A 24,448-nucleotide genomic window follows, 5' to 3' on the forward strand; every position below is an offset into this window, starting at 1 on the left:
TAATATAACACTTTATGAGGCGCTATGAAAAAAAAAAATCCTATAAAGTTCAGCAGTTTGAGCTCTGACCTGATTTGAATTTCTCTTTAGAAATAGACTGATGTGACTGGAACTTCACTAGTGAGACAAAATATATTCATGTCCTTTCAAAGTAAAACACTTCAATGATATAAAGTGACATTTAATCCAGCGATGCTTTAAAATATTCAAGTTAAAACAATAGAGAAACATTCTGCTCGCTCCAGACTTTGCTGCCCCCCTGTGGTACACCTCAGCAGAGAGAAATTATTCCCTACCAACTGATCTAAGGAGCCAGTTTGTAGGCTTCATGTTTGTTCATGGGGCAAGACATGAAATTAGTAGATGTATTTGAATCAGTCAGCAAATATCTAATAGTTTACCATTACTTATTCATCATGAAGGGTCACACTGCGGTTTAAGTCCAAACCGGCTTCTCATTTGTAATTAATGAGAGCAGGAGTACTGTCGACATGCAGAGTTTAATAATTCACCAGCAGTATTGTATTTTCTAACTTGCATTTAACACGTGCTGTGAGCAGCATTAAAAACAGGCAACCGTTTGCAGACTAAAACAAGACTGAAAGACAATTTTGAGTGGTTAAAATGATCACATGTTTAATTAAATCAAACATAGCTTCCTTTATGTTCTACATTAAAACAAAACTGCCCCTGTAGTCAATGTGGCGGAGCTTTAAAGTAGATCTTATAGTGAGCAGGAACTCTATAATGTTTCGGTGAACGCGCTTTAACTGCTGTTCTTTTAGGGGATCTAATATAAGTCAAAATGAGTAATTCACACTAATTCAGTCATTAGCAAGCTCACGTCATAAAGAATCAACAAGCGTGGATCAATAACCTCATCTCATGTGCAGCTTTGCCTCACAGCGGCAGCAGCAGCAGGCCGGCTAATCATTCAGCGCTGCTTAACACATCATAAAACAGGATTAGTCATTCCCTCCACAGAGGTAGAGCAGAGCCTTCTGGTAGTCTCCAGTCGTGTCCTCCTGAGAAAACAACAGAAACACAAAGTATTTATCAATCACATTAAATTCATAAGCCTCCTTTTGATTTGCCTGCTTGATTCTGATCAATACATCACAAGATCTGTACACTTAATTTAAGCTCAAGTAGGAAAATGCCTCATAAATTCCTCGTCGTGGTTTTGACACCCGTACATTTGAGTCACAATGGAGCTGCATGTTGGCGGATTATCTTCCAGGGTTAGGATATTCTACTCCACACCTCCTTCTAATTTGAAATGTCCCTTGAGTTCCAAATTGCTTGTATCGTCACTGCTGTTTTAAAAATAGGGGCCATTTGTCACTTGTGAGCAACGTTGTCATGAAACTCCACAGTTTTGATTACATGTCATTATTGGTACGATGAGTGAATGCTAAGGCAAAAAAAAAAAACAGTCAAAAAGCTTTTACTGAGACTATTCATGGAACAACAAAAGAGCTAAAGAAACCATGTTTTTATGTTACAACCATTTGCTGGAGGAAGACACAATCTTAAGGATGCTCACTACGTAGCTTGGATTCTTCATTTTTGTAATGTATTTTATGATATTTCAGTGCATTTAGTTACAGAAAATGTCTTTTTTTAATCTAAACAGAAAGTTTTTTTTATCTTCGTATCAAATCAGGAAAGGTTAGCATAGGTTAATGGAATTCAAATTTCATTTCATTATCATATACGGCTACAAATAATTTTGGTTTCATTGTTTTGTTTTTATTAACTGCCTTTTCTTTATCACCTTTTTGCTAAGAGGGAAACATATTTTATATTCATATATTATGTCTGTTTCATCATCTGAATCACTGAATCATATTTTTTTTGCAGCAGATGAATAACTATGGGCAGGATGACCCGCCATAAAGCACATGATTAGCAAAAAGAGCTGTTTCTCCCTCACCTGGCTGTAATAGGAACTAGCTATTATTTGTGGGCTAATTATATGTCAGGACTGAGATTGGCGGAATTTTTCAAAGCAAACATTTTGTTTAAGGCTGCTTTATCATCACATTGATGAGACGTAGCTATAGGAGAAAGATTCCGATCCTAAAATAGTTTAGATTCCACGGCTTCACAATTTAACAAGATGGATCATTAAAATGATGCAAATGGATACAAGTCAGAAAACTTCTAATTAGGGAAATTCCGTTCTGAGATGACCGTGACGAACTCACAGCATGCGAAGGTGAAGCTAATGACAGCCATGATGGCGCCGGCTCATTTCCAAGAGCCTGGAAGTCGTGACAGCGAAACGAATGGACCGAAAAGTTAAAATATCAGCTGTGTCCGACATGAAATATCATAAAAAAATTAAAAGAGAAACAGCTTCAAAATGAAAGTAATATATTTTGTGTTTGTCATTTTACAGGGTATTTCATAATATATATATCTAATAAAATATGAGCCATTTGAGAATACCACTGGAGGAGAACGGCGATAACTCTTCCTGAACATCTGGTCTCAGGGGAATAAATTAATTCACTCTGACCTCTGAAAATGAGTGAAGCAGCCTCATTACATAGATGCATTAAAAAAATTGCTAACATGAATGGTGTGAAAGACACAGCTTTACACCACAGATCGTAGAGAGTCCACTCGGATGGTGCTTCAAAACATGAAGAGGACTAGATTACAGGGATTTTTTCAAACATCAGGAGGAAACTACAAGAGTTTTGTCTTATAAATGGTTGAAGGACATTTATAAAAGCACACAATAAAATAAAAAGACATTAGTACCTGGATGGTGGTATACAGAGATGCTCCATACTTGTTTTTGAAGCTGGCTCTGATATCCAGCATGTCCACCTCGCTCCTGGAAACCATTATCCTCATTAGACCGCTGTCATCAGTTCCAGCGCGCTAAAGAAAGAAAGACATTAATTAGATGGAGGTGAAGGTGCTTCAGGCAATGAGTTTAATTCTTTAACCCTGTAATAAATCCGTTTCGGAGAGAGCTGCTTCTTGAAAACTAGTTTTATAAAACACTGTTTGGCGATGATGGAGAAAAAGGGATCAAATTTGGTTTTAGCAACACTACAGATAAATATATAGATATTATTTTTCTGTCTTCTTAATCTTTAAAGTTGCTTAAGAATAATTTTTCAATTTTTAAAAATATTTTGCTGTACGGACATGAGAGCGATATCGATCTCAAGCTTTAAGAATCTGCTAATCCATTTTCAGAATGAACTGATATCCGTTTAAAACTCTGATACCTACCCTCATTGATTTATACAGTCGCTCAGCAAAGAAGTCTGGAACGCTCCTTGCACATTTCACTGCGGAAAAAGTAAATTTCCATTATGTTAATATGAATTTCATTAGCATATTTGCATCTGTCAAGTGTCATCTTTTGGTATAATTCATTCCAACATGCAGGTTAGAAAACAAAAAAATGACTCGGCCCCATTCTTTGATGTCTGATCCGGATCCGGCGGCCTGATCCTGATGAATCTCAGGCCTTACCAACGGCTAGTAGTAAATTCTCCAAATTCCCAGTGGTCTCCCCTTCGATGCTGTCCTCTATATCGCAGCCAGAGATCTTCTTGTAGGCGTCGAACACTAGAGAGCAGAACAGCCACAGTAATATTCCCTTAGGAATGAATAAACCCTATTCAGCACATAAAAAGGTTGTGGCATTGTGATCTTAGGGTAACTCATTATGCAATGTCAGATAAAAAGGAACATTATTTTCCCTCCATTATGCAGGACCACACATCTTTTTGCAGAGTCGTGAGATGCTGACATCAACCTCAGACAGGTTGCAACCTCATCACTGACCCGATGAGAGAAAAGCAACCACACCAAGTCACATTCACACCTACACGGCTTCAAGTTTGGTCAGTTAACCCGAATCTAACCTGCGTGTCGTTGCATTGTGGGAGGAAGTCGTGTTATAGACGTGGGAGCAACACACCAGGAACACAACAGCCTGACCTGATATTATTTGAAGCTATCAATCGGCGAGAAAAATGATCACACCTGGTGAAGCGAAAAGATTGGCTTCCTTTTAAAAACAGATTCGTCTTTTTCGTCATAAATTAAAAAGCGCTTATTCCTCTCACCTTTCGCTATATATTCTAAAATGACTTGTCTTGAGTTCAGATCCACATCCGATCAGAATTTACATCTTAAGACGCCTTCGACGATGCTTTTCTGACAAGTGATGCGTTATGGTCTGGAGAGCAGTTTTCGCTCTCGTAACCGAGGTGCTGAGCTGCCACTCAGTGTCGTCCCTCAGAGCGCTGAGCTCTGTCTATGACTGCTTTAAGTGCCTGCAGTTTGAAAATATGTATTTGAACTTGTCAGAGAGGTGCCGGGGATTCGCTGCCTGTCCTCCTGTATTAGCTGAGGCAGGGCTTGCCATCCGTCTTTCTGCTAACTAAGGTAATTGAGGAGAGGCCTGTTCGAGCAGGGAGTCTAAATCCACAGCTTTACCTGTCAGGAAGCTCGACAGAAAAGCTCCGATTTGGAAGGAAATCAGCAGAACACCAAATAGAACCGAATAGAACTGAAGATGCCGCTCAGATGAGAGGCGAGACATCTGCAGAGTGATGATATGTTCTGATGTTTCTTTTTAGGCAGGCAGGTGACGAACAAACACATTCCGCTTTCCAAAAATCACCTTTTCTTAGATGCTCTGTGCTCCTGTTGCCAATGATTTGGATGATTTTTTCCTCATCTGTGCCAAACTTGGCCTCACCGGCATCGTACAAGTCCTGTTGTGGCAGATACACAAATTCATGGTCACACACATACACACACACACACACACACACACACACACACTGCAACCTTTTGTAGGCATGATTTATTAGAAGAGAAAGAGCACAAACGACATCATTGATGGACGACCTTGCATGATGCCAAAAACAGCACGAAAAAGTTTCTTTGCCAATTTGTCATCTGCAGTTCATGTCTCATCTCACGCTCAGATAAATAGTAATTAAACTGATGAAGAAATAATAGCATTAAATCAATCATTACAAATTCCCAGACGCCCAGAGTTTTATAGCCTTTAATAAAAATTTTTTGCTATTGACTGTTTTTTAAGCTTGCAATGAGTAAGATGTTTAATATAAAAAAATAATCTCATCAAACATATTAAAAGGTTGAGAGGATTTAATTCTCACTTTTATTACAAAAGTGACGAATGACCAATCTGTCCATGCAGTACTGTTTATCCGTACCGGATAATTTTGCACCTCATGAAGGCTGTATTGGAAATAATCTGGTGATGTGAGACATTTCAAAATAAAATTCAATAAAAGAAGTTAACGTATGGGGATTTTAACTTTTAAATTCTAGTAAATCTGTCCTTGTATGAGTAAAATCAGACTTTTTAAATTCAATCTAAAGAGTTGGATCTTACCTTCGCATCTTTTTCAATTTTTTCCACATCCACTCCCTCCTGTCTGCTCGCCTTGAAGTCATCATCCGGACAAAAAGACAAACAAGGAGGAAAACAGGCTGAAAAACCAAGTGGGTCAATGTGAATGGACACATGCTGAGCTCAGGTGTGTTCGCTCTTCAGCCAGGTCACCCCTGAAGATTACATTATCAACCCAGTGTCCCAGTAAACCAAATAACTCCCATCTCACACCCAAGCCTCTATTGACTTTGTAATGGCATCACCAGAGGCTCTCATTATTCGAAAAAGGAAACGTTCCGGCGGCACCTTCTCTACCTGCAGGAGGATCACCAGTAAGTTCTTATAGTACCCCGAGGTGTCACCACATATATCTTTCTCCAGCTTGGTGCTGAACTCTGCAAGAAAGAAGAGAAGCGGGTCAAGAGATTACTTACTCTTGGCGCTCACAATGTTGGCTAATGGATGTAATCGACCCTGGTGGGATGTTCTCCGTTTTTCAGGACGATCTGCAGTGGCAGCAAAAGTTTGATTTGTGGCCTAAAGGGCAGTGTGGCTCTTTCTCCTGGTGGATAAAATAAAGTGGCTCCTTTTTCCTTTGAGTTTTGTTTGTCGCATTAATTTTCCACCACAGATCGCTTTAATGTAGAGGTTGTATATCCGAGGCCGTCCTGCATCTATAAATTTAAGGTGTTGGGCGACAGTGTAATCAAAATGTTGGTGTGATGTCACCAAAGGAATAGGATTTGAGCAACAGTGAAAAAGGTTCTCTATATCTTCTACTCCCGACATAAAATATTAGAAATACAAGAAAGCTACTGGAAATAATAAAAAATAAATAAATAAAATAAAATAAATATATTATGTATTTTATATATTTTTTAATAAAATATCTAAAATATATTTTGAACAAAATATTGCACATCTTTGATGTGTACAAGTCCTTGCTCGTGTAAAATCGTGTTCTTCTAGTGTTACCACTAATTTTATATTATATTATTTATCAATCGAATTTGTGGAACCATAAAAAATGGATCAATATTGTTTAAGATGATTAAGATGTGAGGGATATAAACCGAGTTCCTGACTTTCTCTGATTGCTCTTGGCGTGTTGAAGCTAACATCCCACCCATCATGTGCTCGGGTTTGTTTAAGGGATGTTATAACACGGTCGTGTATTTCATCATCAAGAAGCATCAGCCTGGCTCTCCAATACCACACGCAGTAAACATATTAATCTCCTCCGGTTCCTGCCTTTCTTAGCTGAGGAAGTCACCTTTCTTGTAGACTTTGATGATATCTTTAATCTGTTCGCTGGTCCTGGAGGCCAGGATCTCAATCAGCACATCATCATCAGTTCCAGCACCCTGGGAAAGAAACACAACGTGTGAAGGGACGGAATGTGAGACCACAAAGCTGTGTTCTCGTAATAAGCTAATTAATCCGTTTTAATTCTTTGTGGAAAGACTGTAATTGTGTTAAAGAAAATCAGGCTGAAGGACACAGTCAAACGGAATAAAACTAATAACGTGTCGATGCGGCGGAGAGGTAAGAACCCGAACTGGAGAGAATTAACTTCAACTAATTCTCTTCACAGCCATTAACCTTTAAACCAACAAGTGATTGACATGTCCAACAAAAGGAGCGCTGACGGGAGCGCCGAGGCCAAGCTTTGCCTTCATTTGCATTGATGATACAAATGTAATAATGACAACAAAGCTTTTGGAACCTATAATCACAAAACGCCTTTTTCTTCAGGCGAAACATACCGTCAGATGTCAAGCCTTCAATGGCATATAAAAAAAGGCACCCGAGGCAAGAATGTGACGCATCGAATACAATTAAATTCTGATGTACTTAAGCCATAAAACTAATTAAAAGTAGTCAATCCAGCCTGCAGCATCTGCTGCGTGTGATGTTATACCGCTATATATTTATATATGCTACACGTGCTTCAAAAGACCAACAGCTTCACTGACAAAGAGGCAGCTGGTCGGCCAGACCTCGAACAAAAGGAGGCAATACTATCACATCTGCTGATGGAGAGTCCCGACACAATGGGAGCACTCCGAAGACTTCAGAACACTTCAGCGAAAATAGAGGCACCCTGAGATACAACTCCACCTGGCCAAAAGGTAATTGAAGAGTAGCATGAGACAAGAGTCCTGGATGGAAAAGAAGACCAAGATGTTCATAAATGAGGCTCTAGAGACCAGAAACTAAAACTCACAGCTTTGGCTGCTGGGAAAGGAGAAGGAAATGGATCGAAATTGAAAGGCCTGCTGTCCAGAGACCCAAGGAAATAACAGAACAGCACCAGGAAGGACTAACACACAGCTGAGACTGAGTGTGTTGACCAGCCACACATGGTAGTATCCACACCTCACCACTAGTACATTTTTATTTTGCAGTCTCAATATTAAACATATAATTTCATACACTATATATTTCAGTTTTTCTATTTTTCAGTGTTACACCTGGGCACTGACAGTTAAAATTACGTTTGCATTAACGTTTGTTTCTGTTAATTTTGAGTTACCTGGACTTTTATTTCCTGGTGCAGCAGGAGGCGTGGCCGTGAGCTGGGCTCTGATAGGCTGCTGCCAGCCTTATTGGAATGTACTACAGCATGCTGTGTCATGGGGGGGGGGGGGGGTCCGGGGATTTACATTGAGTTTGGGGTATTTTTATTTCCCCCTCTGTATTAATGTTTAGTTTGACTTCACTAGTAAATAAGTTCCTGTTTGATTGTTTGGCAGGTCAGTTTTGTTCTGTTATGTCCATTCATTCGCTTCGGTTCTGAGTTCTGTTGGAGTCTAGTTATATTTAGTTGGCCTCTTTTATTACTTTAATTAAGCTAAACTCTTTTGTTCTTTTGCTTTTTGGGAAAATAAAATAAAAAGCCCAATTTTTGGACAAAAAACCTCCTGTATCCTACTGCTTTTCTGCTTGGTCCCTGACGCTGTGTAACATCTAAATGTCGAGAGCATTACCTGGTGAAACAAAGAACCGGTCAATGAAAGAAAAGGCAGACAGGATGATCCACTGATCTACAGACGCTTTTACATTCTGTATCTATATGAAGGGAAAGAAAGGAAAGAAAGAACTTCTTGAAAATATATTATTTCAAATATTCATTATGGGGGATCGTATGCTTTATTGAGCCCTGGGATCATAATAAAACTCCAGCAGGTTGTTTCATGCTAATTGCAATGTGAGTTTGGCTTTACGAGCTCAACACTGTCCGTTTATGTTGTTAAAAAAAAACCGACCGGACACAAGGAAGGACACTTTAGACGACACAAAGCAACACTTGTATGAACTTAATTTAATAATTTAGCTTAATGTAAGTCAAGTCTGGTCTCCCACCAACGTCTGAGTCAAAGTATCTGGTTGTTTTCCTCCTCCTCTTAATCTTCTTATTGGGCGCTAACCTTGCCTGGGAATATGAGAGCTTGTTAGCTATCAGTCGCTGCTGCTGCAGGGAATGGGATGGGCACTTTAAAAACACATAACGTCATTTTAATGGCTGAAAAAAGAAGTGCTTAACAGAGGCACAAAGATAGATGATAGTCCTGTGTGGTTTGACCCATTTCCATGATAAATGTTTGTTAGCATCAAGAGAACTTCTTGAATGAACTGTCAGTGGGTGACGATGAATCCTAATACATAGACTCAGGAAAGTATTAAATACTGTGCACCAATATCACGCAGAAAGTAGATAAAACACATTGTCTATAGTTTTCAGCTCATTTGCATATAAACCACCTGCAATCCAGACTAAATGGGGTCATTCAGGAAACTTTCATCCATTACCTTGAGAGCCTTGTGCAGCTGGGAGGCGTCATATGTGACAGGCGGGGTCATCAGTGCCACGATGAGACTCTCAAACAGCCCACCAAGCTCCGACTTCAATGCACTCACCAAGTCCTGATGATTAATGGCAGAAAAAGAGCAAAAACAATGCAAACGCATCATTAACTTTGCATCATTTACATTCTGCAGTGTAAAAAGAAAGAAAGAAACAACCGAGTAAATGAGCTGTCTGTTGCTTTTATCTTTATTCATAGCTATAGAAGATGCCAACGGTTACATAATACCAGCAAGGAAAACTGACATTTTTGATCTCTCGGATGTAGAGACGCAGAAAATCTAAATTAATTGAAATTATTAATAATAATTGTAGATATATGAATTTCAATAGATGAGGGAGTAGACGGCATTTCCCTTCACTGCTGACATTTTCAAAAGGAATGGTGATAATTAAAGTGTAATATACCGCCAGAAAAGAAAAAAAATATATGCACTGAATCTACCAGGAAATCAAAGAGCAGGAATTACTGACAGATGGATTCAAGAAAAACCGATATATGTGTGTGTGTGTGTGTGTGTGTGTGTGTGTGTGTATGTGTGTGTGTGTGTGTATGTGTGTGCAATAAATCAGGTATTTCAGCACCGTGGAGGATACAACCTGAATATACTTCCTGAAAGAGTGCAGACCAGCATATTTATTACTTATCACTTTATCAGTCAACGCAAAATTTATCATCTAAGTTTGGTGCGCTACAAATTAAAACTATTCCACTGTAAAAAATATCATTATTTCCCCTTCACTTCCTGGCACCAGTTCTTGTTATGAATGTTAGTTTGAAGGAGTAGTTTAAGGCGTTTCAATCCTGATGTTTTTAAGAGACGATAGAAGTCTACAGAAACAGCGACGCTTGGCTCATCTTGACAGAAGGGCCGTCACATTTTCAAAGATATTCCCGGAGCTACTTAGTGATTTTCTGATGCTGCTTTTTTTTTTTTTACCTCCCAAACCGGCTCATTTATTTCTACTTCAGGCGACGGCTTCATTCTCTTGGATGTTTTTTCAGTAACCTGAGCAGAGAGCAAATTAACTCCCCTTCAATCCACAGGTGGCTGTGATACAACTTGACAGTGCAATAGAGCAAGAGAGCACAAATGAGTTGCATATTGTATGACAGAGACAGTAGGAAATGGATTTTCTTGCCTGTACTAACATTATGTTTTCCCTGACATCTTACCGTTTGATTTCTAATGACTTCATGTTTAGATGTTTGACTGATTTGTGCAATTAAGCCTCAGTAGAGCCGAGTTCCACAGAGGAACGGCTGCCGTGACGGATGTGCTGCTGAGTTAATAGGATTGTATTGATTCCACCTAGCTGAGGTGGAACTACTGTTATTGCAGCTACTTTTTATACAATTACTGACCAGTCTAGCGGCCCCCAACGAGAAGGAAGGCTCCTCTCCGGGGAGCCGTAATCCACAATGGATCTCAGAGAGAGAGGAACTGTCTCTGTAGAGGGAATGCAAACAACTACCCAGCTGAACTCTATTCGTTTGCATTAAATGCATCAATACTTCTTTTTCAAAGTAGCTGAAAATGGCAAAAATACCAAATAAGTAGTTTGTAAATGATGGCATTTTTCCATGCACACACACACACACACACACACACACACACACACACACACACACACACACACACACACACACCATCCCACAGGCATAAACCATCTGACCATATCCTCATTTTGTTACGGATTTTTTCAAATGTCTCCCAGTCTCGCTTAGAATTCATTAAACGCCAGAACATCCGACATTTATCCACTGAAACACAATAAGAAGAAAAACTGAGGAATGTCTAGAATGTATAATAATAATTTTACTGGTAAAAATTGCTTTTCTTCTGTTTTCATTTTACCGTTTCTTCCACGGATTCAAGTTGTAGCTGAAATGAGTTGCCAGCAAAGCACAATTTAGCCTTTTATATTAAGCTTGGCCTGCAAACACAAAAGCACTGCAGCACAATAGAAGTTCAATAGTTATTTATTTATTATTTATTTTTTGAGTGAAACTGGTTTGGATCTCCAGCAGGAATAAATGGAATCAGGTGCTGAGTGCCACAGAGCGACTGGGAGGCTGGAAGAGTATTGAGAGGACGACGAACGCAAACGTTGGTTTGGATTGTTTGACGGCTTTTGTTGAGATGAATAAAATTATAACGTGTTACCAGAGATAAGAGGAAACTTTGCCCCCCTATGCTGGGGTGTGACTGCGCCGTTTCTCGCCTCACCTTTCCAAATGCCTTTTTGTACGCCGCTTTAATTTGCTGACGCTGATCGTTGCTCCGGGCTGTGAGGAGCATGAGGATTACGTCTTCATCCGTACCTGCACCAGCAAGTCAGAGAAGCATCAAATTACACACAGAGTGAGGTTAATATGAATACCAGCACACGTCGCACGGAAGGGAGAACTGCAACTAGATATTTCACACTCATTCTTTATTCTGCTTGAACCCATTTTTGGTAAAAACCTGACCCAGAATTGCAGATAGTTTGTAATAAACTTCCACATAAAGAGTGGACTCCTAACTTTTATAAAGGTAATCAATAAATCTTGGATGACCATCTGAGAAATTGGCTCAGACAAGCAGAGCATGACATTAACTCTGTAGGGCGAAGAAGTTAGAATTAGAATCAGGTAATTATAGAACAAAGCCCGAACTGATTATATTGTAATTAGTCTTATTATAAGAGAGCCTTAAGGTTGAATATATCAGAAGCATCACCATGGACACCTGCTGAACATCACCATTTGATAATTGTCATCAAGCGTATTGATTTCCCCATAATTACTGCCGAGACTTGTGAAGTTTGGCATTACAGGCTTGAAAGGTCAAAGTACTAAAAAAAAGTCATTTAAATTAAGTCCAAGTAATACACCAACGTAGAAGTCCGAAATTCAGCCTTTCCTCCCAAACAGCCTCTGGATTCATCCTCCTGACATGTGTCTGGTGGGTGTGTGCTCCCAGGCCTTAATTAACAGGTTTAAATTTTTAAAAAAATCACTGGATTATACTTTTTAAATATTAACAGCAACATAAACAAGAAGGAGCTGTCGCTTGTGGGTTTGTGCAAATCCTCCAATGTGGTGAAGCGACTGTATTATTAACGATGTTAAAGGCAGAGGGCGGGTGACTGTAATATATGCGACTCAAACAGTGAAGGTTCAAGCAGTAATAATACACCTGGAAAAAGTTTTCCATCACACACAGACTTTAGTTTTTGAGACATATTTTTCGTGTAATAGACAATGTAGTGGATTACAGGAGCAGAACAAACCGAGGGATGTGAGAAGAATCAAACTGACCGATTCCTTTCATGGCTCTGTGAAGGAGTTCGGCGTCTTTTTTTGCATCAAAGTCCACAAAAGGTCGAACGCTTCCTCTGTAGGCCTGTGGGCGAAGAACGACACAGAGAAATGTTCACTTAATTCAACGAACATTGATTTCTCCATGCTTCTGTAAGTTTAAATCTGCAGGCACGCCTGTCTTTAGTTCATATATCAACTATAGAGTCAGGAATTTACTAAACACTGTAGTCAACCTTCTGCTACAGGAAACCACAGGAACATTTGACAGATTTACTTTACGGTTGTAAATGCTGACTTGAAATAGTGATGAAAAATGTTTGAAATTCAACTCTAAATAAATAAATACCTTGATTTTTTTTTTTTAAATGCTGCTGTTGTAGCAGCACTATTTTAACCAGTGAACAAAACCCAACTGAATAAGTACGTTAAGAATAATTTAAAGGGCTATCATGTTGGATTCAGGGCAGAAATGGGACGTAACCTTCTTAACAGGAGATGTTTCTGGGGGTAGATAGCTTCACCAGGGGTAATAGTGCAGTCTTATGCAAATCTGCAACTAGAACAAGGGTTTTGCAACAATTCTAGTCCTGCTGATTTATAGAAAAACACACTGGAATAAAATAACACCACCTTCTGTTTAATTACCTGAAACTAAGAACAGCACTTTCTGTTCCACCTTGTTTCAGTCTGAAAAGTTTTTTTTTCATTTAGCGGCCAGATGAGGGCTTTTCTTGGTTAAAATCTGCAGCCGTAACTCCAGATGCTCCTGAATCCAATGGAGAGGACATTTATATGCCGTCGCACGCTGCTGCTTTCCATTATGCCAGCAATTTAAGAAATGCTCACTTTTTTCTCGAGGGAAAATGTCATTTTGAAGAAAAAGCAATAAAGCATCTGCCTTGCAGCCTGTTTAAAAAAAAAACGGCGTGCAGGTGGGAGAAGTGAAAGAATATTGTCTCCCTCCTCATCAGTAAAGGTTTTATGTTCATTACAACGTTTGTCAAGTCGTTGGTTTTCCTTGCGCTGAAGTGATTTGGTGTAAAATTCTTTTTGGAACATGAAGATTCTTGAGTTGAAGTGTTGCTTTAATACATTGCTGTCACAAGCCGTGAAGCTTTAAAGACAGTGAATCTTTGTTCTGGTAAACAGATAGAAATCAGAAATTACTGTCAGATCTTTTGACCACGATAATCAGGTGAGGAGATTTTATCGTGGAAGCTCTAATCACAGTCGAATGCTTCACTAAAAAAAAAAAAAAAAAAAAAAAAAAAAAGAGAGAGAGGGGGTTTTATTAACACAGCATAGCCTGTTTCCTCCTCGGTGATGTTGCCATCAGGGAGCATTGTCTCTCAAATGCCGCTTTAGGAAATTGTAACCTGGTGGTGATACAATAGGCGCATGTACCTGGAGTTTCCATGCATGCGGTAATACAATACAGAACAAATTAGACCACCGTCATCAATGGAAACTGAGTTCTGGCCTAAACTCGTTCTCATCAGACTTTCTCCACAAAGCTGAGGGGACAAAATCAAATCAAGGATATCAAATGAAGCTGCTCCTTTTTTTTCTTCATGTGCTAATATGGCCCAAGTTCCACAAGTTGTACCGATGTTTTACTAATGAGTGCAGCTTCTTAGAGAGCGAGGCTCTCAGTGAATTATGAATCATGTAGAAGTCAGGGCATCTGCAATCATTAAGCCTTCACACACCAAAAAAAAGAAAAAGGTTTTGCATGCAAATCACAAGCCGGCGCCAAACGTCTGAGATGCGTGTTGTTTAAGTGATGCAGCACAGGCTTGAGAGGGCAATTCAAAAGTCACAGCACACTTCATCACACAAATATGGACGTTGGTTGGGGAGCTTGGGCTAAAAAAGACATTTGTTCTCCTTCTAATAAAAGGAATGTGGCACTTTATCTCACTATAAAGGAATGGAATGCAGAGCATGAAACACAGAAAGGAAACACTTACCATCGTTTTTTTTTTTTGCTGGTGGAAGACTGATGAAGCAGAGAGAATGTTTACCACGTTTATTTAAATGACTAAAAACCCTTCATTTCATCATCAATACAAGCAGAATAAACACGTGTAAAATTGTTCTCACCAGGTGTGTTTCTTCTCTCTCTCTCTTCACTGGTGATGCAGGACTCAGGTATTCCCTCAGCAGACTGTCAAGCCGACAACATGCCCCCCCCCCCCTCGGATGGTGTGGTGTTCTCTTACAGGAGGAACAGGGGGTCACTACGTCATGCATTCAGTTACCTGCACTAAGGTGATAAGGAGTTAAACGTTTGCTCCACCCACCGGCGCAAGGACTGCAGCCTGATATAGTAATTTAATAAATTAGTTATTGAGATGACAAGCATCCTTTTATAATTTATTATAGATTCAGTTTTTTTATGAAGAAAATTCTGGACAAAAGAAAAAGAAGTTTCAGTTGTTTTTGTCTTCCTGAGGTGATTTAATTACTAAATCTACGTTATTATTATTCTCCTGGATGTGTTTTCATATTCTCTGTTTCATTTTAATTTACTTTAATAATTTTTACAGTCTGTTGATCATTTTAATTCTTTAGCACAAATTTATGCAAGAACATATTTATCATCTTTTTTAACTGCATTCTCCATTTAGGCAACAACATTTACTGAATTAAATGACTTAAGGGGGGAATCTGGAGTCTGTCCCAGCATGCATTTCATCTATACGTGTGTATCATTGCTCCAGAACATCAGCCTGTAATTATGTCGGTGTCACGGATCAATATGTTCAAATCATAAATCATTTTTGAAATTAGACTTGAATTACATGTCATTTTTAATTGCATGTCTTTTCCCCCCCTTGTTGTCATTTGAATTATTCACTTCATGTTTCATGCTCTATATTTCTGAGGATGGCGTGTTCTCAAGCTCCATTAATCCGAGTCACGCGTGTGTGAGATGCAAACAGGAGATGCTCGGCGCCGATAGGAGCGCCGGGATCAACAGGGTGATGCTTGGAGGTGCGGCTCACATATCATCGCTGCTGTCCTCTTCCCTCGCAAACCTTAATTAAAGTGAGGACTTGTGAGAAGATAAGAGTGAGAACAGCATGTCCCAGGATATCCAGTTACAGACGCTCACCGTTTCATCTCACAGCCTCCCAGACCGATGGGGGGCCAAATTTCCTTTAGTCGCAAATAAACAAAGGCCCCAGAAACTAATAACACTTATCAGATTCAGCTGAGATTCTATTCCCGCATAATTGAAATGTCATTTCACAATGCGTCACACCTAATCATGATGGAAGAACTGTTGTTATAAATGTTAAATAGTCACTATCACAAATTTATTAAGTCTAGGCAGCAAGTTGGAGAAATGGTCTTAGGTCTCAAAGTGATGTTGTTCCTTAAATACCTTTTCATTATGAAAAGATTTATTTTTCTGAAAATTCAGAATGAGGACTTTAAACTGCATGTGCATTCTCTTCTACAGAGGCAGCCATGTTTCTACAGGAGCCCAAAGCGGACAAACGTAATAGAGCCGGTACCTCTCGTTCGATATGGGTTTACTGATCAGCGTAGATGTGACGGATGAATGATCGTTGCTATATTCCACACAATCCCTGCACACCACCGGTCTTTTGCTGTTGTTCTAACAGGACTCAAAAGAAATTTTGTTTGTCGTTGGGTTTTTTTGTTTTTTTTCCATATTTTTATTGGATTCTTTGTGTGGGATTTGTCTCAGATGAGGTTTTCTGGGTAGTTACTAAAGAACTAAATTTTTGTGCACATCTCCTATGAGCTACAGAGTGTCCAGTGGATCATTAAGGAAATTTAAGAATTTTTAAATCTTTCTTCCAAAATGAAAATGTAAATGTAACTGAAATAATGTTGTTGTGTTTTCTCAATGGAAAATGCACTAAGCAATAAGTATCTGAAATTCTGTGTATATTTAGTCAGATATTAGTTTTAATTATGTATTATTATTGATGAAATTTTCCATTTATAATAACACTGACTGATTTCCTGTTGTTGCTCATCTGAAGCAGCAAGTTCTGTGGCCGGCACTCATTTTTCAATCTTAAAAAATGTAATTTCTCTCCCATTAACATAAACTGTGATTAACTGGGAAAACTTACACAAGTCCCTGCCGAAGGATTAATTTCATGATTGATTAAATCAGTTAAATCAGACCGATGTGATACTTTCAACCAATAAAGGAAATGTATCATATCTGCATATCAGATCCTTAGCAGTCCAGTAGTGATATATAAAAGTCCTATTTAAATATTAAACAGCTTCGGAGTTATGCTCCCATTTCTATATCCTCTCATCACTTCATTCACGGCATGATAATAAGAAATCCACTTATTATTAGGAATGGCATTTATTAAAAAAGTCACATTTTCAAAAAATAAAATTTTGCCTCAGGCATAACAAAATCCATTGATTTAGAGTCACCGGTTCACCTGTATAGTGTGTTTTTAGACTGTGTGAGGAAGCCAACAGGATATGTATATTTATAGATGGGTCTCACCTCTCTTTCTGTTCTTTTTGTGGAGCAAATACCAAATAGTCTTCAAACAGAACCTTCCACATTCAATAACCAAGAACTACAGCAAATCATGGATGAGAACTTGTTGCTACCATCAATCAAATCTTAATTTAAAAAAAACAACCCCCACACAACCCCATAAAAATAGTTATTATCTGACTGTAGATCTGCAATAACAACTTATTGTGGCATATTTAGTCATGAAATTGAAATTTAACTCATCTTTCTGAAGCCATATCTTCAAATTTAAAGAAGTTAACTCCTGCGTTCACATGGTTTGATCATCTGAATGTCAGATCCGAAACAGAATCACTGTGGAGATTTCCAATTGTGAGCGGATCACCAGAGGGCAGGCTGGTATACAGAGCTGTGGACAGCTCAATGTGTCGTGTGCTGAATGACGGACAATAAGTTGTGTCGTCAATCAAGAACCCCTCCCCCCCCAGCCAGTAGTGATCAGCTCTGTTTGCTGTCTTCCTCTGTGCAAAGGACAGGTGTTATCAAATGAAAAAGGATTCTAATAAAAGCAAATATTGGCTGACCTCACGGACCATTTGTCAGTATCGACTGAAATCCCATCAGAAAATTTCAGGGAATATTTGCTTCCATGGGAACAATTTCTGCCTTTTCAAGTGGGAACCATGGCTCTGATGAAAAGAACCATCTTTAGACTGAGAGGCGGAGTGGATTCATTTCCTCTGTGATGTATTGTACAGCCTGAATTGGTGTCACATTTCTTCATCGTCTACTGTCAGAGAGAATTATTTCAAAACATAAGTGACAGCCAGCTTTGGCAGATACTGGCACAAAAGCATTGCCACTGACATCAAAGCTGATTAACAGCATTTTTAAGCCATAGGTTTGGCAATCTACATCTTTTGGATGTAAGCTTAATTTTCTGGAAACAGCATGAAATAGCTTAGCTGGAGGCCAAATGATGTGTGTTCAAACAACACAGATGAAAAGATGTAAAAATGTGTATCAAAGGGGAAAAACTGCGACTATATTGCCATCAGCGGAATCAAGACAAATGAAAATGAGTAGATTTTGGGACTAATTTCTACCATGAAATTCCAATGTAGATACTTCACATTTGATCTTTTCTGATGAACCATGTACATTTATTTTCTTACACGGCAGCATTTCACTCTGATTGGTATTTTATTATCTTCAAGTAGGTGGTTTCATCTCTCACTGTCAGAAATGCAGCCAGAGGCTGAAGTCGTCTCAGAGACTGACTCTTTTTTTTTTTGTAGATCTCATCAGCAAAAATATTCTTTATCCTCAGATCTCATTAAACTCATCTTAGCTCAGACAGACGCTCTCTGCTGTCTGCAGGATGAACTCAGCAGGGATCTGCAACACAGAAGATACGCCATAAAAGCTGCCGGGACGACTCACGTCCATCAATGCTCAGAGGCTCAACGGCACTAAAGACGAGCTGGCCATGAAGGGACAGATGTCGGGTCAACAACAGAGGCCAAACACATGGGATCATGGGACGTACCTGTGATCTGAACAGCTCTTATTTGGAATCAGTGATAGATGATAATAATAACCTGAGAAAACACAAAGTCCATAAAGATTTTGAGATTAAATACAAGTATCTTCCTTTTTAAAAAAAAATTAATTTACTTTGTTTTTTAATCAGATGATTCACATCCCTAGGCATCAAGATGCAAATGAGAAAGGTAATGCTGTAGCTTTAGCTAAGTTAGCATAGAGGCAAAAAAATTGGAGGGAAACCAATGTCTAAGCTAACAAAATTTGCCAACATATTTTTGCACTAATGTGTTTCTACAAAGGAGATAAACCTTCACAATCAGAAAACTTAAACTAAACCTTTCCAGAGTCAGACTTTCTCTTTCTAACTCAAACCAAACTAAATCTGGCTAAACTAAACCTGGCTTAGCTAAACTAAGATAAACTAACGAGCTCATGGTCCAAAATCCAGAATCTTCTGAAGGTTGACCAGAAAATAATAGATAAATTAATCAAAATAGAACAGACAGGTGTTGTGTATCTTACTTTGATAGGACATAATGATTACTGTCGCTGCGTTAATAGGATAGCGTTTATAATCCTTGACAAATACTGACGTATCACACGCAGAACTATCTGAACCAGGGGTGTTTGGATCACGATCAGCTACATAAGGAGACCAACTGCCCACATGAGCCCTCATTAACATGCTTTCCTTCCCTTCCCTTAGGCTAATGGCAATTGACCAATCTCAATTGACTCGATTTATCCGCTGACATGGACTGAGGAGTTGGGAAACCTTGTGGCACATGGCTCCTTTTCTATTTTTCATCCATGGCATATTCTCAATATTCCCTCCTGCCAATTCACCAATAAGAAGAGAGACGTGCAGCTGCCCTCCTGAATACAAAGATTTAATCAGCATAAATCAAGATGCGGATGTAATTTTAGTTTATTTTACTCCAGATCAGATTTGTAAATTCATCCATGGGATGAAAACACATCGCAGACTCATGCTATTTTTTAATCACTACTAATATAGAAAGGACTCAACTCAGTATTAGGCTGTAGAAAGAAGAGACGGTACTTTCTATATACACAAAGACATTTTATTGATTTGTGAGGGAATAGAAGTACTTTTCATTTTTTTAGTTTTAAAAGACATTTTCTCACACGAATCTGCAAAGGCACAATCAAGCACTCCGACCAGCCTCAGTCCCCCGGCAGTGTTTTGGCAGGATAGTTCCCCATTTTTTCACAAGACATGCTGAAACCTCGGTTCAAAGTGAGGCTGCCTAAAAGACCGCATGGGCTGCAGCGTGGATTTCCCCACAGAGTTCCTGAGCTGCTTCAGGAGTATCCAGAGAAGCAGCAGCATTAAGGTCAAGAGTCCAAAGAGCATCCCCACATACAAGCTCAGGTTCCAGCCCCAACCCAGCGCCAAGGGCAGCGAGGTGGACGCCACCAAGAATTTCCTGGGGGCAGGCATGGGCTTGGCAACAACACACCCTCCCCACTTCGTCTCCGAAAACACACCTTTGAATTATTTTCAAGGGTTAGACAGACGCTGTGCTGCAGGCACAATCATTTAAATATCCGTCTGGTTCGGTTAGGTTATAGTATTCCCATCTGTCCCCATAGTTAAATCCTCAAGTTAGTCACAGGAGTGCCATCAAAAAGCAAAACCTGTTGCAAGTGGGAGCATGGTCTTTGAGCTGTCCCTGCTCCAGAGATGAAATGGTGGAAATCTTTCTGCAGCTGGGCTTTGCTTCCCTTCTCCTGTCAGACTCCTCGCACAAAAAAAAAAAAAAAGCCAGCCTCCCAATTTATCATGAGGGAGAGGAGAGGGAGAAGAGAGGTGGGGAGGGGTGGAGCATGAGATGCTGTCAACACCAGTGGCTGCCTTCACTTCACCTCCAGACAAAAACCACCGAGGCAGAAATCATTCGTCTGTCACTTACCAGTAAATACTTGTGTAAACCACAGCCGTTCAGAGGTTTTACCATTTGCGGCACCTTTTACTCTTCAGTGTGATTACGCCGATTCAACAATTAAGTTCCATTAAGGAAAGATCAGCTTGTTTTGATTTCTCACACCTTATTACTCATGCATCATGCCATAAAATCTCTTTTTGACCCTCATTTTCTCCTCACAAGGACAGCACCAAATCCCAATTACTTAATATTTTGCCTTCAGCATGTATTTATAGCCTGGCAAGGAAAGCTCCATATGCAAAGTAATTAAAGTCAAGGCACCCTGATCAATAAATCAGGCTTGCATTAACCAAGCAGAACATTTCAGACACACTTGAACAAGTCAGATTGCTCCGGCACACTTGGTTTCAGATCATGACACTGCACCATTTTTAAATGGCAATTTTTTTTTTTTAGTTTCATCATCTGCCTGAGATCTGAAATGGTCCTCTACTGCCCCCGTGAGGCCAAACAGGACAAGCTTCAAAGATGCAGTCTTGGTAATTTAAATGAGTTTTATTTACAAGATCTATATTTTACAGTGCAGGGGATGCCTTGAAAAGCTTTTAGCTTCCAAACCATCAATGTAATGAAACAGCCGACTCCATGACAGACAATACACTTTAATCTGCATCCGACCACGCCTAACCAGTCAATCATCCTCGAACAACTACACCTTTTAAAATGGAACAAGAAGATTTCTCGGATCAGGGTGTAATCACAGCCATATTTGGGACAACAGGTCAAAGCAAACTGTTGAAAGATCGGCGACAAGACATCTACATTTCGTCTGACGAGTCATTAAAATTGCTTGATTCAACACAACTGCAGTATCTCGGAATGAATTTGTATAAAAATATCTTAAAAACTCTAAACACCTTGCACTACTCCAAGAAGAGCAGGCCATTACATCGGGGCACACATTTATAAAAAAAAAAAATTTAAAAAAAAGGGGGAAAAAAAGACAGTACAAACGTAACCTCCACGGGGGGGTGGGTGGAGGTGCTAGTTCAGCAGCAGTTTAGTCGGCGCACCGATGAGCGAGACTTCCAGGTATCTGGAAGACAAAGTTTAGAATATTCATGACAATGACTAACCGAAGTCATGAAATCCAAACAAATGCACGTTTAATGTGAAGTTCATTTCTTACTTGGAGCCCTTGTATTTCTCCCGGACTGACTGTTGGGCATGCTGGGGAGCACCGATGTAAAGCCTGTGCATATCTTCAATGCACGGCATCAGGTCTTCGAGGGAGTACCCACTCATCTCAGTCAATGCCTTTGACTGCAGATGGAGAAGGAGGAAAATGGTAAAAAGACTCCAACATCACAAGATTACTGAATTACTGAAAACGTACCCACGAGCCGCCCGTCACCGTGTTGTTGGCCACGATGAAAGCTGCGGCAGCTGTCTGAGATGGAAGGTACTTCAAAAAGGGGTCGGAATCGACCAGACTGAGCTCCCCAAGGTACTGAGAAGATGGACAAAAGGACTTAACGTAATTCCTGATAACTTTGGCTTCATGTTGTCAAATCTGTGGTATGAAACATGTCTAATATTTCACTACATTCAGTTTGATTTAAGCTCACCATTGCCAGACTCTCCACCTGCTTGTTAACAGACTGGTGGAGGAAATATTGCGTGAGAAACTGGATGATTGTTGGTGCTGCCAGGTCAAAGGAGAGCACTTTCAGCACCAGATGCTCCATTCTCAACACTTGCTTCTTTGTGTAGGTGTCGTCTGTGATGTAAACAAACTCGGCCACCTCAGGCGGGTAGATCTCCTCAAACTTCCTGTAATGGAAAAGGTCAAATTTTAGTTCATGCAAAAAGGAAGAGAATTTGACATTTGAGTTGAATCAACGTCAGTAAAAGTCTACATACGAAGCCAACAACATGGCTGCAGTCCCGACCAGCTGAAGCTTCCCCCTCAGGACGGACATGGAGGAAAGAAAGCGATCGATGTAATTCACCGCCAGATACAGTGTCTCGTTCTGGAGCTTGTACTCCTCGCCGACCTCGACCAGCCAGTCCACAAGGATGGCCCTCATGCTGTTAGTGATGTCTGGCTGCTTCTTCATGTATCCCGCTTTAGGCCTCGTTTTCACCTGTGTTAACACCAGCATGTTACCAACAGCAGGTCCATAACTTTCAGTTTAGAAAGTTTGTGACATGATTGTCAAGACAATGCTGAAAAAATATTTGCAGGAGAAGATTAGAGGAAAAAAAAAAAAGTTCTGACCTCCATTTCCCTCAGGTATGCGTGAATTTCAGCAGCGTATTCTGGGATCTCATTTACGCTGACGTGTTTTTCCTCCCCCTCAACCAAAGACATGTCCATAGGTGAATCTGAATGGAAAAGATGTTTGAATAACTTTAAAAAAATAAATAAATTACAAAACACAAGCAACCTTTCCCCCAGGCGATGTGAAGGTTTGTATCAACTATTTCAAACTCACCCATGCTGACATTGAGCACCGATGGAATATCGATGGTGGCCAGGGGCTGTCTGAGCCGAGCCACAGCATTATCGATCGTGAGGGGAGAATCATCAGCGAGTGGCTTCTGTCTGAGAGGTTCAACCGCCTGCTGTGGCTTCTTGACACAGGCACCATCAGGCTCATCCACATGGATCTGGAAAGGCTTTTTGTTGGAGGGCTTCTCAAAGCAACCTTTGCTGAAGTCTTCATTTTTGCAGCTCAAGGACAGCGGGAATTCCTAGGAGACAAACGCATGGTCAATTTAGATTGTCCAACAAAGGAAAGACTGCAGAAGCAAAATGTTGAAGAGTAGTAAATTGTGCATAAGAATCAAGAACTTGTGAAAGGAAGTACTGCACAAGGGAGGATGAACTGGTGTTGCTCTACGTTTTCTATACATCTAACATTTCTCATGACTTGTCATGCATAAATATTAAGAGAACAGATAGAAAACTATTAAAATAATCGACGTCCAACTAATATTTTGTCATTAGAGTTCACAAAACTCCAGCACCCTGCTAACGTTGATGTTAAAATGGCGGTCAAGCTGGGTGGTCGACATAGATAAGTGCATTTAAACATCAATGGTGGCAAAAAAATCAATCAACCGAATGGTAATAAAAGCATAAGGAAAGTTATATTTAAAATTGGTAGCCTAAAACACCTACAAAAGGAACAACTATCTTAACTGCGATCGAGGCTACCAGAGCGCCTCGAGCTAGGCGAGCTACTTAGCATCGTTACCCAAACTGACCTGTTTCGTCCCGCGCTGGTTCTGAGGTTTGCCCCGCTGGGTGTTCTGCAGTGGGCCCAGGACGGTCCTGCTGGCTGCTTGCTTCGGAGGAAGGTTTTCTTGGTTTTCGTTCCCAGCAGCTCGGCTCGTCTTCAGCGAGCCTCTCAGTCTTGACAGCATGTTTTCTTGGTTGTGATACTCGCTAGCCGCGCTCGCCTGTCCTCGGTTAGCTCCAGACATGTTCGGCCAAACAAAAGGCGGCGTTTTACTTATCGGACTACAGCTGTTGTGAGCACCTTGCACGTAAAATATTAATTTATATTAGTGTTAAAAGTTCATCTATGGTTAATTATATCGAGGTTAACGTTAGTAGCTAACTCGTCGCGGCAGGTAAAACAGCCGTTCTCAGTTAAAACTAAGCTGATAAGATGGCAACGACGCGCACAACTGCAATTCTAAAAAAATTAAAAAAAATAACGCACAGCAGTCAGTCACGAATCTACAAAGCGTCAAAAAAGTGCTATTAAACAGCCATCTCAGGGATTTATTAAAATACTACCAACCTGCAGGCAACAGCGCTAGCCTCGGTCTCTTTACCCAGAGACGTGCGAAGATGTTACTTTCTCTCAGTTCAAGTAGCCCGCGATGATTGAAACCCACCAAT

The 24,448-nt window shown here is 40.0% G+C and overlaps 2 protein-coding genes and 1 long non-coding RNA gene across 4 annotated transcripts; 1 reads left to right on the plus strand and 2 right to left on the minus strand.

Annotated features, from left to right (window-relative positions):
- Positions 1-661: 661 nt before the first annotated feature.
- On the minus strand, positions 662-16,095 carry anxa5a (annexin A5a). The gene is made up of 12 exons (XM_068325705.1): positions 14,689-16,095; positions 12,583-12,667; positions 11,507-11,601; positions 9,221-9,334; positions 6,681-6,771; positions 5,723-5,802; positions 5,408-5,458; positions 4,661-4,754; positions 3,502-3,597; positions 3,256-3,314; positions 2,773-2,895; positions 662-1,025 (listed from the first exon to the last, which is right to left on the minus strand). The coding sequence occupies exons 1-12, from the start codon at positions 14,836-14,838 to the stop codon at positions 966-968; spliced, it is 1,098 nt and encodes a 365-aa protein (XP_068181806.1). The 5' UTR covers positions 14,839-16,095; the 3' UTR covers positions 662-965.
- LOC137602733 (uncharacterized) lies at positions 12,490-16,192 on the plus strand. The gene is made up of 3 exons (XR_011037195.1): positions 12,490-12,735; positions 14,730-14,856; positions 16,055-16,192. It is a non-coding gene; the product is annotated as an uncharacterized lncRNA (long non-coding RNA).
- Positions 16,193-21,029: 4,837 nt separating this feature from the next.
- Positions 21,030-24,397, minus strand: ccna2 (cyclin A2). 2 transcript variants are annotated; one of them, XM_068325680.1, is made up of 9 exons: positions 24,348-24,397; positions 23,806-24,080; positions 23,031-23,289; positions 22,814-22,920; positions 22,456-22,679; positions 22,161-22,365; positions 21,929-22,042; positions 21,722-21,855; positions 21,030-21,628 (listed from the first exon to the last, which is right to left on the minus strand). In XM_068325680.1, the coding sequence occupies exons 2-9, from the start codon at positions 24,022-24,024 to the stop codon at positions 21,577-21,579; spliced, it is 1,314 nt and encodes a 437-aa protein (XP_068181781.1). In that variant the 5' UTR covers positions 24,025-24,080; positions 24,348-24,397; the 3' UTR covers positions 21,030-21,576. The 2 variants fall into 2 exon arrangements, with proteins under 2 accessions (XP_068181781.1, XP_068181780.1); XM_068325679.1 differs by having other exon boundaries at positions 23,806-24,371.
- Positions 24,398-24,448: the final 51 nt, after the last annotated feature.

The sequence above is a fragment of the Antennarius striatus genome, chromosome 10 (assembly GCF_040054535.1).
Source record: "Antennarius striatus isolate MH-2024 chromosome 10, ASM4005453v1, whole genome shotgun sequence".
NCBI classification, from domain to species: domain Eukaryota; kingdom Metazoa; phylum Chordata; class Actinopteri; order Lophiiformes; family Antennariidae; genus Antennarius; species Antennarius striatus.